At 39.8% G+C, this 20,583-nt stretch overlaps 1 protein-coding gene across 11 annotated transcripts in view; it reads right to left on the reverse strand.

Moving 5' to 3' along the window:
• The window catches only part of atp2b2 (ATPase plasma membrane Ca2+ transporting 2), a 927,552-nt gene that overhangs the window by 198,208 nt on the left and 708,761 nt on the right, over positions 1 to 20,583 (reverse strand). For all 11 annotated transcript variants that reach the window (XM_063068192.1, XM_063068182.1, XM_063068188.1 and 8 more), the window contains 6 exons: positions 17,504 to 17,536; positions 16,833 to 16,946; positions 8,890 to 8,931; positions 6,152 to 6,316; positions 4,339 to 4,553; positions 2,310 to 2,552 (listed from right to left, as the gene is read on the reverse strand). In XM_063068192.1, coding sequence (XP_062924262.1) covers positions 2,310 to 2,552; positions 4,339 to 4,553; positions 6,152 to 6,316; positions 8,890 to 8,931; positions 16,833 to 16,946; positions 17,504 to 17,536 — 812 coding nt within the window. The remainder of the gene's footprint in view (positions 1 to 2,309; positions 2,553 to 4,338; positions 4,554 to 6,151; positions 6,317 to 8,889; positions 8,932 to 16,832; positions 16,947 to 17,503; positions 17,537 to 20,583) is intronic.

Raw genomic sequence — 20,583 nt, forward strand, 5'->3', positions numbered from 1 at the left:
ATGAGAGGGGTATGAAGGGTTACGGTTTGGGTGCAGGCTGATGAGACTTGGAAAATTAATGGTTTGACATAGACCAGACGGGCCAATATACACTTCTTCAACAAAACTGGGTAAAGTGTGATTGACAAAACCCTCTGATCATCAGTTGACTGAAAAGCTGTTACAAGCAATTAAGCCGCATTCAACTGCTGAACATTATAATCAAAAACATCCAAAATCTCAAATATTTTAAATTAATAAATGTAGTGAACCAAGCTAAGCTTAATTGAATTGAATCCTTAAATTACTTATAAAAGTTAAAAGCAGATAAAGGCAATTAGAAATAATTAAAACCATTAAAACAAATCAAATATGAAAATAAATTATTTACCCTCTCCATTGCCTTCTCTTCTGTAGACGTACTTTCTGTTGAAATCCATGAGATCTCAGGCCCTGTGGCAAATCTGGGACTTTTTATGTTCAAAATGGGGAAACACAAATGGTTTCTTTTGGAACCACCAGCATAAATTCAACTGAATCCTTAAAACACTTCTAAATAGTTAGCTTTTTTTGTTAGTTTTGTTAATTTTTTTGTGTGGGGGAGGAATTGGGGGAGTGGAATTCTTTCGCATGGGATGGGGGGAGTTTGATGACCGTGTTGCCATTTGCGTGATTTTATTTTTGTGTGGGGGAGGGTTGATCACATTGCCATTTGTGAAATTTGTTTTTTTTTGAGTGGGGATGCGGGGGGGGGGGAGATGTTTAGCTTTGAACGACTTCTGTGGTCTTCTTTGTTTCATGGCTCTCCGGAGAAGACGAGTCTCAGAGTTGTATACTGCATACATACTGTTATAACAAATAAACCTTTGAACCTTCTGAACATTTGATAAAAGGTAAGGTTTGGCTTATTGACTCGATTTTTTTCACTCATATCATTGCTCTTTTAACTCCGCTGCACTCTTTTTTTTGCTGCACCACATCCTGCACAAAGCTCTTCCCACACATCACCATGACACAGCCACGTTTCAGATACGTTACCACTTACTGATGGCCACATAGCTCAAAAATGTGAGAACAACCAAAAGCAAATTACCAAAAGCAATCCATAGAATATGAAACACTGGCCTTTGTTGTGAAAGCAATAAATCCCACTCGGTGTGGGAAGATTCTGAGACAGCAGAAATTATAGAAGTATAGATCTGAAGTGAGATCACTTGAGATTTGTGTGTGAAAATAGACCTGGCAGCAAACTTAAAGACAGGTTCGGGGAGAGAGAAAGAAAGAGAAAAACAACTTGATAGAGTGTTGCATGACTGTGGAGGTCATTCCCATTCTCATAGGTAGGATGAAATTATGTCAACACTAAAGATTAGGCAGGATAAGCAGATAAAATAAAATGTTCTTAATTGAATGTAGAGATGGTTGATTAAAACTACTTGCTTGAAGAGGTTGTAAACTGGTTGGATTGATTGACCTAATCCAACAACCTTCCTGGATCTTGTCCAGGCTACAAGAGGATGCCATGAAGAGTCTTCAGGCATGAAGATGAGTCAACTAGTTGATTCTATCAATATCAATGGAAGCTAACTATTTACAGTATATTGTAGCATGCTGTAAACACAGCCCATACTTGCTGTTGATTAAGTGATCCTACCTATTCATAGACTACCATAAAATGTACTTCTCTTTGACAGTACCATCAAATGATTTGTGATAAGAAGTTCAGAAATATTTACAGATACTAACCTAGTAACACAAATTTATAATACCAAAAGATGAAGACAAACAAACAATAACTGAACCCCATAAACTGAATGATGACCAAAATTATTTTGGTTATTTGCTGTAAATAACTGTAATTCTACAACATAAAAATAGTAATACAACATCGGTCAATTCTCAAGTGGCCTATCAGGCATTACTTGAACATTCTTGGTTGTGATGAGATAGGAGTGTCATACAAATTTTTGGAAGTAGAACAATTTTATTAATTAGATTTAATATATGGCATGCATTCTTCAGAATTGGCAGTGCATTCAGTTGTTACTGTAAATAGAGCTACAGATGAGTCATGTGTTTTGCAACCCATAAGAGCAAGGGAAGGCACAGAAGAGACAATTGTTAACCCTTTTGGCAGCACAAGATATGATAACCACAGCTTTATCTCTTAATACCATTAAAACCTGTGCAAATTGCTCTACAAGGTATCTAGCTCACCTAACACTGAGCTTCCCAGTCCATTCATGCAGCCTGGCTGGAAATAGACCTTTTCATTCAGAACAGCTTGTCATGAACAGTTATTAATGTGGGAGCAAGAAGATTGAACCTACCAGTATCTTGGAAGTGTAAGCGCTGTTGAGAGATATTGCATTTACAAGCATATCCAGAGATTTTGATGGGAGGGCATCAGGGTCAGGGACTTCTTTATAGTGGACATCACCAATATAAGCCTGCACCACCGTCATTCGGTTTGTGGTCAAAGTGCCCGTTTTGTCAGAGCAGATAGCTGTTGCGTTGCCCATGGTTTCACAGGCATCCAAATGCCTGACTAGATTGTTGTCTTTCATCATTTTCTAGTCAAAAGAAATACAAGAAAACAGTAAGTAATTATTTACTAAAATTAATTTATATTCCTTCTAGCAAAGATATGCTAATCTTATTTGAGAAATCAATAATGCTAATTTATGTGCTTTCACTTCCTTTTCTTCTCCGGCTGTCTCTTCTCCCCTTTGTAACTGTTGAACTCAAAATATAAAATTCACATCAACTTTCCTGCTCCTGCAGTTAGCCAAAACTCCAATTTACTGACCAAGGCTCAAATTTACCCAAGCTCATCCAGAAAAATTCTGCTAGCAGTTGAGTAAAAATCAGCCCATGCTTCAAATACTGTATCAATTCCCTTTCAAACAGTATCCCCAAAAGCAGGCGTTTCCAACCATTTTTACACCATAGCCCCTTACCATTAACCAAGGTGTCCATGGAACCCAGTTTGGGAATCCCTGTTCTAGAGCCTTCAACAGGGATACTAAGGTAGAAAGCTCATTACTTGATTCAAATGTTGATCCTGTGATGTGCACACCTAACTTATGTGTCACAATCAAAATTGTTGACCAATTGCAGTGACAGCATTTTACACATAGATCCAAGTTTCTGGGTAGTAGGGTGGAGATACATCCCTACCAAATGAAGTGTATGTTGCTTATTCCCTCTGTTAGGCTGCAGGTCACCCTTGGGCAAGGTGTAGCACCTGTTTAGTCCCCCCACCCCCAGTAAGGGTCATGAGACCAGGAGGTATTAATGGTCTTTGAGCAGCTGGTCCGTATCACAATTCCTGGTCATGCGACAGGCTTGCAATCTCTGAAGGGTATTGATAATGCCTTGGGTCACTGCCCAGAAGGCTGCATAGGAAAACCACTTCTGCTGAAAAATTTGCCAAGAACAATCATGGTCATGGAGACCATGATCGCCACATCATACAACACGGCACCAAATGATGATGACCCAAATTTTAACAGAAAGTTACTGTATACATTTACAAAATACAAATACACTTCACACGGGTGCATTACTGAACAAATGTTGATTTAGTTGTAAAGGAAAAGGCCCCTTTAGAAATGACAATTCTTATGGATTCCCATTCAGAGGAAAACGGCCTATAACACAGCAGCATGGTAGCACAGTGGTTAGCACAGCGCTTTACAATATAGGTAATCCGGGTTCAATTCCCGCCTTTGCCTGTAAGGAGTTTGTATGTTTTCCCCTGTGTGGGTTTCCTCTGGGTGCTCCAGTTTCCTCCCACAGTACAAAGACATACCGATTGGTAGGTTAATTAGTTATTGTGAATTGTTCTGTGATTAGGCTAGGATTAAATCGCAAGATTGCTGGGTGGCACATCTTAAAGGGCTGGAAGGGCCTATTCTATGTTAGATAAATAAACTGCCTTCAGCTGGACCAGGCAAAACCCATCAGCTTTATTGTATTCTACTCCTATTGGATAATTGATATTCCAAAGGCAAATGTATATCTTCACTGTGTATGCATAATCCCTGACCATTTGTGTTCCACGTTCCAGGCACACAAAAGAAACTGGATGGAAAGCTATGTTTCGTCAGCTTGATTGAATGTGGCCTTTTATTTGTTTATCTTCTTGAGTTCTGTTGTCCCAGTAACCATCTGGCATTGGGTCTCCAGATTTGCAGAATTTTTATAACAATTTCACCTCAGCTTTTACTGTGCAGAAGACAATTATTCCAAACTTTACAGGATAAGCCTATTCTGTTATCAATAAAAACAATAAAATAAAAAAAATATTTCTATGAAAGAGTATGTACAGAAGAGTATATATGACTATATTCTTACCTTCACAGAGTAGGCAAGGGAGATGGTGACAGCCAGTGGGAGACCCTCTGGGACAGCCACGACAAGAACAGTGACACCAATAATGAAGAATTTAACGAAGAATTGGATATAGACCGGAGTGCATTCAGGCAGCCACTGCAGCTTTTGAATCACAAAAGTATCGATGGCGAAGTATAGCACAAGAATAATAACTGTGATTGCCGACATTACCAGTCCTAGAAGAAAATTAAAATAAAAACTGTTACAGTGCTATAGCAGCTGCTGGCTTCATACTTAACATCTTAACAGGGAAGTTTACACACCGAAGTAGGAGGGTTAACAAACAGTGAGAAGGACTGTAAAAGATTTCAAGAATACATAAAAACAAGTTAGCAGAACGTGCAGACAGGTGGCAAATGTTATTCTATATCAATGTGTGAGGTAATATATGCTGGGAGAATAAAAACAAGGGTTGAGATTAGTTCATTTAATATCAAGACAACAAAGAGTGTGAGTCAAAAGAGAAACTCAGGGATCAAGTACATATTCGCTGAATGGAAGGTGCAAGTACAAGGCATGCCTTTACTTAACCTTACAGAATTTACTTCAATTGAGCTTATACCAAGCCTTTGGGAGCTGTAAATCTGCCACCAAACTTGCAGCATGGGGAATTCACTCTAGAATGCTATGGCTTTCATCTCAAATTCAACACAATTTGTCAAATTCCATTATATTGGGTTTTATGATACCTCATTAGGCGCATCATCAAAACGTAAGCAAAGGTTTGCCCAAATAAATATATAGTGAGAAATAAAAGAATAGCATTCCTATTCTGCTCTGCATTTTGCTGGTCTAGATTTTGAACACTTATTTTCATACTTTTCCACCATATCCCTGTACCCTTGTTTCTCTTAATATCTCCCTTTGCAATCATAAGACCATAAGATATAGGAACAAAATTAGGCCATTTCGCCTATCACGGCTGATCCATTTGCCCTCTCAGCCCCAATCTTCTGCCCTCTCCCATATCCTCTCATGCCTTGGCCAATCAAGAATCTACCAATCTCTGCCTTAAATATACCTAATGACTTGGTCTCCACAGCCACCAGTGGCAATGAATTCCACCGATTCACCACTCCCTGGCTAAAGAAATTCCTCAAGATCTCCAATCTGAAAGAACGCCCCTCTATTCTGAGGCAGTGTCCTCTGGTCCTAGACTCATCCTCTCCACATCTACTTAATCGAAGCCTTTCAACATTTGTTATGTGTCTTGCTTTAAATACTTCTATGTGATCTACTCCTTTATAAACCTAAGCTGTTTTCATTTGTCTCGTTACTGACAACCGCTTCAGTTTGTTCTAGATTCTCCTGTGAAAGAGGGTCAATTCACGATATAATACTGACTTTTTCCAGCTACTTCTCTGACAGACTGAAGAGCAATGATTTTGAGCAGAAATTCCATTTCACTTCTGCAAAGGTAATCTGATTTCAATGGAGGCAGAAAAAAAGACTAAGTCAAGTGTACTTAGAGCTGCTGACTTGGGGTAGGGGGAGGTTTGTTGAAGTACTAGCCACATTTTCAGAAGCTTGTTGACTGCAGAAAGTAACTTATCGAGAATTATATCACAGTAGTTCACACTGCACCAGAGATATCACACCCACTGGTAGTCTGAAATCCGTCAGCAGTCTATATAGCTGTTAGAAAATGCTATTTGAAATATTGTCTGAAGATTCCCTGAATTAATGCAGACTTCCTTCCCTCCTATTAACAGTGCAGTTTTTCCAATTTTACCTTGTCAGAATTAATAGTTCCCTGAATTGGCAAACGGCTCACCCGCTTTCCCTATCTGCACTGCCAGCTTGGTGAGTTTCCCCTGCAGCACAGATTTCTCCTTCTTGGGCGTGCCCCCCTTCTTCTTCTCTTTGTCTTCTCCATCGCCTCCTTCCGCACTCTTCAGAGGCTGCATCTCCATGGCAGCTGCACCGTCTTGCTTCTTGGCTAAATTTAAATAAAATAAAAGATCAAAAACAACCTGAACATCAACATCTGGGATCCTCCCTTAATCCCAAATGCTGTAGGTCTTACCAAGCTTTCAAAATCCTTTTTTAAAAATTCTTTCTTGTGCTATCAAATTGATTTTTTTTCTTCCAAGTCTCCAAAATTAACTTTTTGACTTAAAGCCATAGAGAGTAACCAATCACAGGACATCACACTGTTCAATTTTGTTATCGGGGTAGAAAGATGTATGTGATTGGATGCCCAATCTTTCTGGGAAAAAAGCCATTTCATTTCAAAAACCAATTAGTTAACAACCTATGTTTAGGCAGTTCTAGAGTTGTAGGGGAAGCCCTCTCACTGGCAGGAGACACTTTAATTCACACAGAGTCCAAAGTAGTAAATGGGTTCTCCCTGGTCTTGTGGGTCTTATTTTTCCATCATTGACATCAAGATCTTAGGCACATCTTCGACTATGGACATAATGACCTAATCCACGCAAAATGTTGGAGGAACTCTGCAGGTCAGGCAGCTTCTATGGAAATGACTAAACAACTGATGTTCCATCAAGACTGGAAAGGAAGGGGGAAGATGCCAGAATAAAAAGGTTGGGGGAGGGGAATGTGGATAGTTAGAGGGTGATAGGTGAAGCCAGGAGGGTGGGGAAATCAAGGCCTGGAGAAGAAGGAATCTGATTGCAGAGAAGAGAGGACCATAGAAAAAAACGGAAGGACCCCCCTGTCTTCACCTATCACCTTCCAGCTATACTCCTACCCCACCCCTCCACTTTTTATTCTGCCATCTTTCCCCTTCCTTTTCAGTCCTGAAGGAAGGTCTCATCAAAAATGTCGACTGTTTATTCATTTCCATAGATGCTGCCTAGCCTGCTGAGTTCCTCCAGCATTTTGTGTTGCTTTGGATTTCCAGCATCTGCAGACTTTCTTGTGTTTATTAACTAATCTAGATGGGCACAGGCATTCTGGCAGAGCTTGCCAGGACAAATGGCAACAAAAAAGGATCAAGGCAGGGTCCATCAAATCTCTCAACACCCCCTACACTTTTCTTGGGCGGAGGGAAATAAAATCTCCATAATGATTTTAATCCAAAATGTATTTTGTTTTGTTTATGGTAACCTTAAAAGGTGCAGAGGATTAGTCATATTCATACTAATCGTACTAAACAATACTGGAATTGAAATTTGCCTTGCATTGAACTAGCACAAAGATCAATTATCCTTTGCACTGCCGCTCTTAGCGTATAGAGCAAGGCCTGTTAATAACAAAAAAAAACACCTGCTTTTAACGAAGAACTCACTCTGCAGAACAGTTGACGCGATTTGGCATTGTTTCTAAAGTATTTTCTAAGATTTAACTGCTTTTCCACAAAACCTTTCTTGTTACAGATGCATCTATATGCACCCAAATTTCCTTCTTTTAAACACTTCTGGGCTTTTTCTTCCTGCTATCTTAAATTGCTCCCTCTTATGGCATCCCATTAAATCTGTAAAGGATCTGGATGAACTTCTCGGTTTAATTCCCGCATCATTGATTGTTGCAATGGGAGGACGAAGTGGGCTGTCAAATCTAACTATGTTTCATCTTTCTCTGTGGGATGAAACTGACTCCCACACTGAATTTCATCTTGACAACTTGGTAAGATCAGAAATCTGTCATTTTTTAAGTCATGGAAATTAGTTTCAGTTCCTTTTACAAGTAAACCCATTCTAATCAAGACTCCATGACAGCTAGTATTACTAGATCTAAAGATCTAATCCCCCCACATTCCTTTCATCTCCTTCAAACAAAAATTTTACTTGAAATTCCGGACAAATACTAATCTTCAATAAATGACTGAACACTTATTACATCAGTAAGCCATTGGGTTATACTGTTTATGAACAAAGCTATTAAATAGATCACTTATTATTATGGAATAAAGAATGCTATACTAGTTGCTGTTATTCCTTTCCATGCCTTGTGGCGCATTGGGCAGCAACTTTGCCATTTCTTTAGCATTGTCGTTGGTTTTTTTTTTAACAAGGCCCAGTAGCTAGCGCGACACTTAGCCTAGCATGAGTGGAAAGCTTGCAAGAAGCCAGCCGTATTCAAATCCGCAACTACTCGCCTCAAAGTTCGGTGCAGAAGCCACTACACCATTGGCCGGCTCCAACGCTATACTAGCACTGAACTGAAAAAAGTAACAATTAAAGCCAAAGTGTTTGCCTGCTTTTGCAAAGTGTTATCGATGAAAAATTCCAAAATACAATATTGAAGATATTGCTCAAAGAATTCTATGAAATAGGGTATGGGCTGAAACAGTAGATGGTGAAAATGGAGAACTTTTTCAGAATTTTAAAACATTGGAAAATTCTTTTCAAAATCATGCTGAGGGAAGATGTATTTCCAATGTAAATAAAAGTTAAGTTCCCTGTGTGAAAAGAATTGTAAGGTGTTAGTCAATAACTGTTCTGGACTAAAAGCAACTTTTTAAAAAGTTGGAACATCTTAATGATGGTGCATCAATATTAGTGTGAAACATACAGTAAGATCGTCTGATGGTCAAGAAGAACCCGTTACCTTTATTCTGGCTGTTATCCATATTTCCATCCTGCAATTTGCCTATGATGAAAGAGTACAACAAACAAAACAGAAACAAACAGTGAAGAGTCACAACAGAGACAACACATAGTGTTACATTGCAACCAAAAATTAACGAAAAAATGGTAGACACAACAGACAAACCTTAATAGTTTTCAATGGTTACAAAATTAGTGATTTTTATGCAGCATTCATTCAAGATATAAGTCAAGGAGATAAAAAAAAAGGATATCCATATCCGTTTCTCCGGAGTAATTAAGTACGTTGCACTTGTTAGAGAGTTCCTCACAAATATGTCTGTGAATCAACTACCTCTTCTTAAGATGAAGTTTTAGTCTTGTAGGTTAACCTCAACCTCGAAAAAGACCACAACTTTGTCGTGGTTGGAGGCTGGCATGCCTCAATGACCCACAGAGCTATGCTGCCTGGAGTTGGGGCTTTATGCTTTGGCTCCTGGTATGATCAGCCATGCCAAACAGGTCAACAGGTAAAGGCTAGCCTAAAAGTTGTCCACCGGTCCTCCAGGTTTTGGGCTTCAGCTCAGGGCTAACAACCCTAACTAGTAAAACAAAATTGTTATGAAAGCAGCAACGAAGAATCCCTCTACTGTACATCTGAGTGTGACAGCATTTCTGAGTCTCTACCCAGGGCTTGCTTGATTTCCTGAGGTGAAAAGCAAAAGGAAGCCCTACTCACTGACACAGATGGAGGACGTTCATTGCTGCCCTAAACACCAGCAGGTAATAAGTTAGGTAAAAGTAAGTATGTAAGTTAACCTCAGATTATATGAATGAGGAGAATGAATATTTCAATTCATCTTTATTGTTGAACTTATTGATGAATCGCACTGCAGATTAAAAAGTCCAAATCTATGTTTATGCAGAAACTGTGTCTCCAAGAACCCATGCACGTTCCAGTATGTGGAACAGAAACCAAGTCCACCCAAGTTTTGATTGAGTTTCCTGGTTGGATTTGGCTTTTGTAACTTCCATGAAATTGATCTAGTTTAAACTGACAACTATCAAATCCAAATGATACAAAGATTTTCAATAGTGCTGATATCTTTACCATAATGAATTGAAAGGGCAGATTATTCCCATCTATACATTGCAGAATTATTATTAACGTTTTCAGTATAAACACCAATAGAGTGTGGGTTTTAATATTATCCTTGTGAACATATATCGGATTTACTCTGCATCTGGTTACTTTGATGAGAACTCCACAGATATTTGTAAAACTTCTCCAATGGTACCACAAAGAAAATGGAAGATATCAAAACGACAAAAATTATGCTTGGTGAAGAAATAGCCAATGGATGAGCATACAGTTTATCAATAGTAATTAATATTGAGAACAATTTTAACTTGTCTTCAAATCTATCATATACGTTTCATAGAATTACCAATTTTCGTGCTAATAGATCAGGGGGTTATTCTCAAACTGATCATTATGGGCAAATGGAAATGATTAATTTCATATTAGTGTATCACAATAGTGTAGGATTTCTAACCAAACAACATGCACACAGTGTTGGGGGATCTCAGCAGATGAGGCAGCATCTATGGAAAAGAGTAAACAGTCAACATTTCGAGAGAAGAAGGGTCACGGCCCGAAACATCAACAGTTTACTCTTTTCCATAGATGCTACCTGACCTGCTGAGTTCCTCCAGCATCTTGTGTCTGTTGCTTTGGATTTCCAGCATCTGCAGATTTTCTCCTGTTTAGGATTTATAAGCATCTTGGTGCAGACTGGTGGCAACACATAAACACAGAGTAGAAGTGTCATTAGTACTGAATCATTATCTTCAACATTATTACAATCTTGCATTTTTAAATATACATTCATGCTTTATATTACCTTTTGAATACAGTAGGGTACGCATAATTAAATGAATCCTTGTGTGACCACAAAGATCTTTGATCTATTCTTGTAACTGAAGATTACATTACACTTGTTTTTAGAGTCATAAAAAGTACAGCACAGAAACAGGCCCTTCGACCCATCTAGTCCATGCTGAACCATTTAAACTGCCTCCTCCTGTTGACTTGCACTTGGACCATAGCCCTCTATACCACTACATCCATGTAGCTATCTAAACTTCTCTTAAATATTGAAATTGAGCCTGCATGCACCACTCGCGCTGGCAGCCCATTCCACACTCTCGCCACCCTCTAAGTGAAGAAGTTTCCCCTTACGTTCCCCTTAAACTTTTCACCTTTCACCCTTAACGCATGACCTCTGATTGTGGTCCCACCTAACCTCAGTGGAAAAAGCCTGCTTGCATTTACCCTATCTATACCCTTCATGAATTTTGTATACCTCTATCACAGCTCCTTTCAATCTTCTACATTCCAAGGAATATAATCCTACCCTACTCAATCTTTCCTTATAACTCAGGTCCTCTAGTTCCGGCAAAACCCTTGCAAATTTTATCTGTATTCTTTCAATGTTATTTACACTTTTCTAAATGAATTTTAAACTGTGACCTTAGAATTGATGCAGATAAAGAAACAGGATTGTTGGACCTACGTGAAACATTCAACCATCCATACAGTCTCAACTCAGACCTAGACATCATCTCAGCTACCAAAAAGTCATTAACTTGTCTAATTATGAAATCCCCCAAGAAATGACACAAAAATATCTTGTAAAACGAATAAAATTCTGGAGGAACCCAGCAGGTCAGGCAGTATCAATAGAAATGAATAAATAGTCATTATTTTAGGCCACGTAACTTCATCAGGACTGGAAAGGAAGGTATCAGACAAGTATCAGAAATATAAGAAGGTGGGGAGAGGGAAAGGAGGGTTAACTTGAAGGTGATAGGTAAAGCCAGGAGGGTCAAGGAGGGATCATGACGTAAGAAGCTGGGAGGTGACAGGTAGAAAAGGTAAATCTGATAGGACAGGGGAGTTGACCATGGGAGAAAAGGAAGGAGGTGGGGTAACAGGGGGAAGTGATAAGCAGGTGAGGAGAAGAGAAAGGTTAGAGGGGAGCCGGAGTGGAGAAGGGAAGAAGGAATGGGAAGGGTGAAGGATTACTGGAAGTTAGAAAAATTGACGTTCTCGCCATCAGGCTGGAGGCTACCCAGACGCAACATGAGATTTGCCCTCCAGCCTGAGAGTGGCCTCATCATGGCAGTTGGTAGATGTCGGTATGGGAATAGGGATTGGAATTGAAATGGTTGGCCACGGAGAAATTCTGTTTTTTTGTGGATCGAGTGAAGGTGCTTGACGAAGTGATTCCCCTATCTACATTGGGTCTCACCAATGAAGAGAAGGCTGCTTATAGAGCACCGGATACAATAGATGACACCAGTAGATTTGCAGGTGAAGAGTTGCCTCACTTTGAAGGCCCTGAATGGAGATGAGAGAGGAGATGAATGAGCTGGTGTAGAATTCCTTTGCTTGGAGGGATAAGCGCCAGGAGGAAGATAAGTAGGGAGTGACGGATGGACAAAGGAATCATGGAGCAAGCGATCTCTGCGGAAAGCAGAAAGTGGCCGAGGGTGGGGGGGGGAGGTAAAGATGTGTTTGGTGGTAGGATCCCATTGAAGATGGCAGAGGTTGTGGGGAATGATGCTCTGGAAGTGAAAGCTCAAGGGGTGATAGGTAAGAATGAGGAACTCTCTCAAAGGCTGTAGAAAGATGGAGTGAGTGTGGATGTCTGGGAAGTGCAGGAGATAAGGATGGCAGCGGCGTTGATGGTGGAGGAAACGAAAACCCCGTTCTTTGAAGAACGCGGACATCTCTGATGTTCTGGAAAGGAAAGCCTCTTCCTAGGAACAATGCAGATGAGACAAAGAAACTGAGAAAAGGGAATGGCATTTTTTTATAGGAGACAGAGTGGGAAGAGTTGTAGTCAAGGTAACAGTGGGAATCAGTAGGTTGATAAAAGATATTGGGAGACAGTTTGTCTCCAGAGATGGAGAAAGATTGAGAAATGGAGAGAGGTGTCAGAAATGGACTAAGTGGATTTAAGGGGAGAGCAGAGGTTGGGGGCAAAGATAATGGAATTGACAAGCTCAGCATGTGTGCCTAAAGCAGCACTAATCCTGTCCTCAGTGTAGCACAGGAAGAGTATTGGAGAGCAATACCAGAGAAGGCTTGAAACATGGACTATTCATGTAGCCAACAAAAAGGCAGGCATAACGAGGGCCTCTGCAATTGCCAATATGTGCACCAAACCAGAACCGCATGTGGTCCAATGCAAATTGAAACCAGCAATGCAAAAGCTTAGTTAAACCTTCTTCAAGGATGGATTACACGCTTCATTGTTTTTAAATTTTAATTTTTAATTTGCGATACAGTACGGAGTAGGCCCTTCCAACCCCTTGAGCCACACCACCTCAGCAACCCCCGACAAACCCAATTAACCCTTACATTATCACGGGGCAATTTTACAATGACCGATTAACCTACTCAGTTTGTCTCTGGACTGTAGGAGGAAACCTCAGCACTCGAGGAAAACTCACGCATTCATGCAGAAGACGTATAGAGACACCTTACAGAACAGGACCAGAATTTAACTCTAAACTCTGGAATTCTCCAAGCTGTATTAGCGCTGTGTTAACCATCATGTTACCATGGCATCCATTTAGATGTTTATCTAAATTTTCAGTCGGATTCAGGACAAGTAGAACATAAAATGTGGTGTTTCATATGAAATTGAGACATGACAACCTAGACTGAAATAGAGTTCTTTATTTTTCTCAGTATCAGTTATTCTTAATTTGTTTAATAGCCCTAGAATTCTATTTTAGTAAATTATATGGCTCCTCCTTCACAGGCCCTCAGACTAGATGAAAAGAAGGCATCGCCAAATTAAATGAGTCAATTGTGGTACCAAAGGGAGCAATTGTATTGAGGCTAAATCTAGACAACAATGAAGCTCAGGGCCTAAGGACTCATAAACTGCACTTGCTCAGAATAATTAACTGGTCATTATTCCGTAAACAATCTTTAAGGTGTAATTTAACCTCAAGCAATCTTTTTTTTTCAATTGAGTTATCAAAACCTGCCAGAAGAACTTGCATCTAAGAACTTATCAATGGCATCAGAGCACCAGAGTGTTGCCATTTCTACTTACCCAGTAATGGAATAAGGAGCAATATCTTTTGCCCCACATAGGCGTTGTTTCCATTGGTTTCCATTCACCCAAGGAGGACCTATCTTTCAACTTCTCATCTGTTTTACATTTGAGCCGCCCCTCAGCAATATTATCTAAAACATAACATCGACGTTCCTGAATTTGACTATAGTACTCGTCTTTATTACATCACTCCACCTCTTAACTTCTCTGCTGCACCTCGATCATTAGTTGATAATGTCATGGATTTTTACATCCACCTGGCTCTGCCTGAAGTTACGTCGCTAGGCTCTGCTTGCCTCAGTCTCACTTATGCTGAAACCTTTATCTATGCCCTCAGACAATCATACCTGACCTGCTTAGCTCATTCGTTAAGTGCAGTGTCATACAATGTGGGTGATCATGGTTTTGCCATGACCACAATTGGTCCTGGTAAATTTTTCTACAGAGGTGGTTTGCCATTGCCTTCTTCTGGGCAGTGGTTTACAAGATGGGTGACCCCAGTCATTATCAATACTCTTCAGAGAATGTCTGCCTGGCTTGTGATATGCACCAACTGCTCATCCAAGCATCCACCACTTTCTCCCCTGGCATCATCTGAACCTGATTGAGGCTCTAAGCAGATGCTACACCTTGCCCAAGGGTGACCTGCAGGGTAGTAGAGGGAAGGAGCACCTTAGACCTCCTTTGCTAGAGAAGTATCTCCATCCTACTACTCATTCCATAAACTAGAGCTCACCCAGAATGTTGATGCCTACAAGCTGCTCAAACCAAGTTCCAATAATTTGTGCTTCTGGTTAAGCAACAGTCCACCTTTATTTTCAATCCTTGTGTTGTCTAGCCTCCCTCCATTTCTGTAATCTTCTTTGAGCCTGATAGTCCTCAGAGGTAATTAGACTTTCCTTATTCTGGACCCTCAAACAGACCCAATATAATTCCTTCATCAGAACAGCTATTCTTTCAGTTGCTGGGTGCATACACACTGGAATTTTCTCCTTAATCATCTCTGACACCATTTCTTTCACAAACTCTTCTTTTTGATCAAGATTTTGGTCATCTGTTCTAATACCTCCCTATGACCTGGACATCAGAATTCGGTTTACTAATGTTCCTTTTAATTAGGGGGAGATTGAAAATCTGGCTGAGTGGTGCCACAACAACAAGCCTCTTATTCAATGTCAGCAAGACCAACAAACTATTTATTGATTCCAGGAGAAGGAAACTACAGGTCCATAAGCCAAACCTCATTGGAGGATCAGAAGTAGAGGACCAGCTACTTTAAATTCCTCAGTGTTATCATGTTGGACAACTTGTCCTGGGCCCAACACTTAAGTGCAAATATGGAGAAAACATGGTAGCACCTCTGCTTCCTTAGGAGTTTGTGAAGATTCGGCATGACATCTAAAAATTTTTAAAGCTTCTATAGATGTGTGGTGGAGACTATATTGACTGACTGTGTCACAGCCTGATATGGAAGCACCAATGCCCTTGAATAGATAATCCTAAAAAAAAGTAGTGGATAGGGCCAAGTCCTTCACAGGTAAAGCCCTCTCCACCATTGAGCACTGTTGCAGGAAAGCAGCATCAATCATCAGGGATCCCCACCACCTAGGTCATGGTCTCTTCTCACTGCTGCCATCGGGGTGAAGGTACAGAAGCCTCAGGACTCACACCACCAGGTTCAGGAACAGTATTACCCCTCACCCATCAGGCTCACGACCAAAATGGGATAACTTCACTCAACTTCACTCGCCAAAGTACTGAAATGTTCCTACAACCTAAGGACTCACATTCAAGTACTCGTCATCTCACATTCTCCATATTCATTGATTATTTATTGAGATTTAGTATTTAGTACTTCCTTTTAGTATTTGTACAATTTGTTGTCTTTTGCACGCTGGTTGGATGCCTGTTGATGAGGTCTTCCATTGATTCTAATATGTTTCTTGGATTTACTGAGTATACCCACAAAAAAAATCTCAGGATTGTATATGGTGACATTCACGTATTCTGATAATAAATTTATTTTAAACTTTGAATTATTTTAAAGGGGCCTCATAAATGTTGATTGTTGTTATACCTAATCTACTGCAGACAGTGGTGAATTCTGTATATTATTACATATCCTGAAAGGGAACCATTTAACACAGGCTCCTCCAATAAGCGCATTGCCGATGTGTACTTCTGCCTGTATTTGCAAAATATGCATCTGTTACAAGTATCCCTCCCAAAGCAGTCAAGTTGAAATTCTTACACATGCCCCTGCTTCAATCCTTTTGGGACAAATCTTCCCAAAATTGCAAATTTTTAAATAAAACTACAAATAAAATAAAATCTTTCAATGTGTCTCAGCAGGCCAGACAGCATCTATGGAGAAAAGTAAGCAGTTGACGTTTTGGGCTGAGAACCCCCGCCCCCTCCCCACCTCCTCACTCTGACCACTCATTTATTTTCTCCAGTTCCAATGAAGGATTTCAGCCCAAAACGTCAACTGTTTACTCTTTTCCATAGATGCTGTCTGGCCTGCCGACTTCCTCCAGCATTTTTTGTGTGTGCTTGGATTTCCAGCATCTGCAGATCTTCTCTTGGTTGTGCTTCAAATGTGTTTCATGCCTTTGTCAAAAAGACCTGCTTCAACTTTTTTTGACATTTTATTCTGCAATATTTTAAAGAACTTGGTACTGGAGACTGTGGCAATCCTTACAGGCTAATATCAACTAAACACATGCATTGAAAATACATTTGTGCATTTTCAGGATAAGGCTGAGAATCGATGAAGCATGAGAAACCACCAAATTAAATAATAAAAAGCCAGGTGCTCTCAACATACCATTGACTAAGCTGGCATTTGTGCTGTCAGTGGCATTTTCACCTGTTGCACCATCTGCACCTGAAGTAGACAGGGGCTGGGAGGGAATAGCATGGGGGGGAGGCTGGGGAGATGCTACTAGGTGGTAATGGATCAAAAGGAAAAAAAAAGAAATAGAACAAAAGAAAAAAATGAAATGGATTAATGACTTCCATTCAAAATGCATCACATAATTTTGTAAGAGCAAAGCAAAACATATGAAGCGTCAAAATTCACATTATACACAAAGAACACAATTTCACAGGCAAATAATTCTACGAAAAGGACAAGCATCACTTGATTGGATTAAATAATGTAAAGAACTTGGAAATAACTAGAGGAATATTAGTGAACACTAAGAGACAAGAAGATGTGATAAAACTATGTGCCCAGACATGAGAGGTGTTTACTGCTTTAGTCATTGTGTAATAATCATCAGAAGACTGTCAGCAAGCTTTCCCGTGACAGCAAAAAGCAACAAGGTCAGGAGCTAAGTTAGAAGAAAGTGTTGAAACATGAGATAGTTATGGCTGAGCCAGATAGACTAGGGAGAAGGGAAGCCAAGGCTTCTTGCTGCAGCTTTGTTGTAATTGATTCCAAAATTAGTGCAAGCTAATTACTGTACTCCCACAGCTAGTTAGTATGTACAATACCTGGTAGTCGTCGTCCGTCTTCTTTTGCTCGACCTGTATTGTAATTAGCAAATGTTACGTTGGTGGAAAAGCAAACCCAGATGTGCACGCAAAAACAGAACAATCTTCATTTTAAAAAGAAAATTCCTCAGAAATTCATCCATTACTTGTAAACTCCTGGTGCTAGCTAAAAGAAAAAACTTGTGTGAGGTTGAATAAAATAATTGAAAACGAAACTCTTTTCAACTTCTCAGTTGTGAACATCAATATTATATTAAACTGGGATAATCTCAGATTTGAGGGACATTCAAATAAACTGCATGCTTAAATTCAGTAAGTACCAACAGGTGTGAATTTAATGATCTTCTATGACCCCTGGTCAAGAGAGTGTATAGGATATAACTTTGGAACAAGACTTGTCATACACACCATGAAATACCCTCTGAACCAAACATCCTTCATCTTTCACTGTAGAGTTCAAATACACTGGCATTTACTATAAAGTACACACAGCAATAAAGTTAGCACTTTGCACTACAAAGGAATTTGGCTTTTTTTTGTTCTAAATGTGTTCTTCCCTGTAAAACTTGTGCACAATTTATGTTTTTCTTTTGAGTATTGTGTCTTTCTTGCTATGTGGCCTGTGATGCTGCTGCAAGTGAACTTTTCATTGCATGTGTACATGTATGTACTTGTGCAAGCGACAATGAACTTTGTGCATAGGAAGGAGAACGTATCAACAGTCATCGGGTGTAATGAAAATCACAGTACAGTCAGCATTAGGCAGCTACAATCAATTGAGCTGGGGAAAGTTACCTGGTCCATACTGACTCTCATATCAGCCTCTACATGCAGTGTTGGAGAAGTGTGTACTGATGTTACCATTAATGACTTTCAGCTATTTTACATGACTTGTGAGAAGAGCATTGATAATATATGCAGAAAAATCTCCACAAAAGCTTACATATGAGAACCTCGTTGTGAAACAACATTGAATTAACATTAGTGCAAGAAAGGCTGGGGATAAATTCAAATCCTACATCTTGCATGCTAGCAAATAGTAAGATTATATACTGTTACTATTCTCTCCTTGTTAGCATTAGTTGCTTTCATACTACCTTTGCTGATCTGTTGTCGAAATGCCCGTATATGCCTTTGCTACATCTGAAATATTCACAAACTGTGCTCCAAGGTACATTCTCTTACAGTCATAGGGTCATAGAAAAGTACAGGACAAAGCAGGTCTTCAGCTCATCTCATCTATCCTGAGCCATTTGAACTGCCTAGTCCCATCAAACTGCACCAGGACCATAGCTCTCCATTGCCCCTACTAGCCACGTACCTACACAAACTTCCCTTAAAGGTTGAAATCGAACTCGCATGCACTACTTGTACTGGCAGCTCGTTCCAGCTTCTCCCAACCCTCTGAGTGAAGTTTTCCCTCAAATTCGCCTTAAACTTTTCACCTTTCACCCATAACGCATGACATCATGTTGTAGTCCTATCCAACCTCAGTGGGAAAAGCCTGCTTGCATTTACTTTATCTATACCCCTCATAATTTTGTATACCTGTATCAAATATCCTCCCAGTCTTCTATGATCCAAGCAGTAAAGTCCCAACCTATTCAATCTTTCCATATAACTCAGGTCCTCTAGAACTGACAGCATCCTTGTAAATTTTCTCTGTACTCTTTCAACCTCACTTACATCTTTCCTGTAGGTAGGTGACCAAAACTGCACACAATACTCCAAATTAGGTCCCACCAATATCTTCTACAACTTAACAGAACATTCCATCTCCTGTACTCAATACTTGGATTTACGAAGGCCAATGTGCTAAAAGACTTCTTTACAACCTTATCAACCTGTGACACTGCTTTCAATGAATTATGGACCTGTACTCCCAGATCCTTTTGTTCTACCATACTCCTTGGTGCCCTACCATTCTCTCTATATATAGACCTACCCTGGTTGGTCCTACCAAAGTGCAACCCTCACACTTATTTGCATTAAATTCCATCTATCATTTTTCAGCCCATTTTTTCTACTTTTTTTTTTCTTGTTCTACTCTTTGTAAACTTCAAGTTATCCAGAACTCTGTTTTCCATATCCTACATTTCAAGAAGTCCAATTACTTTCTTTCTGACCAACAATGATTTCCAGTTAAGTGTTTTCATTCCTGTTTTCAAATCCTTTTACAGTCTTTCACCCAGCCTTATCACCTTCCACTTTATGCTCAGCACAATAATCCTTTGAGATATCAACATTCCTCTAATTCTGGCCTGCAATGCAATCCCATAATTAATAATTTCATCACTTCTGATGTTGCGATGTTCGCCGAGCTTGGCAATTAGCTTGCAGACGTTTCATCACCAGTCGAGTTGACATTCTCAATCTACAGTAGTTGTTGGTGTTTCCCACTGACAGTGCTCATATTGATACAGCCACACCCCCACCCACCTTCCCGGGTTTGCTTGTCTCAGTTCTGATCGGCTACCCCTTCAAATGACCTTTGAACTCTATAGGCTCACGTTTCTTTGGCTCTTAGGGGTTCGTAGACAGAGTCAATTTTAATATGTTTGTTTACAGTTATTAAAAGAGAATCATGCTTCTAAAAATTCAATTTCGTGTTTGCTTGCGCCAGAGGGGAACCAACAACTGCACACTGAGGATGTCATCTTGACTGGTGATGAAATGTCTGCAAGCTAATTGCTAAGTTCTGTGAACACACAACATCAAACACCTCAACCAGTACTATCAGTGCTCAACACCATCCATCACTGACAGCCCAAATCTATGATGTCAAAGTTCTAAACTTTGGATTCCCATTCTGAAGCTCTCACCTATCTGCTTCTCATTTTTTACTTAAGAAATTTCTTTAAAAAACTTCCTTGATTAAAGTTTTGTTCAATTGTCTTGAATCTAATTCAAGGAATTGACATCAGTTTTGATTTGACATCTCTGTGAAGTGCTGTGAGATACCTGCCACAGTAAGTGCAATTTATAAATGGATGTTTATAATGCAACTAACTCTATATTCCATGTTCCAGGAGCATAAGGAAATAAAGCCAATGTGACTGTTGAGGAGGACTCAAGGAACT

This window comes from Mobula hypostoma, chromosome 15 (assembly GCF_963921235.1).
Source record: "Mobula hypostoma chromosome 15, sMobHyp1.1, whole genome shotgun sequence".
Lineage (NCBI taxonomy): Eukaryota > Metazoa > Chordata > Chondrichthyes > Myliobatiformes > Myliobatidae > Mobula > Mobula hypostoma.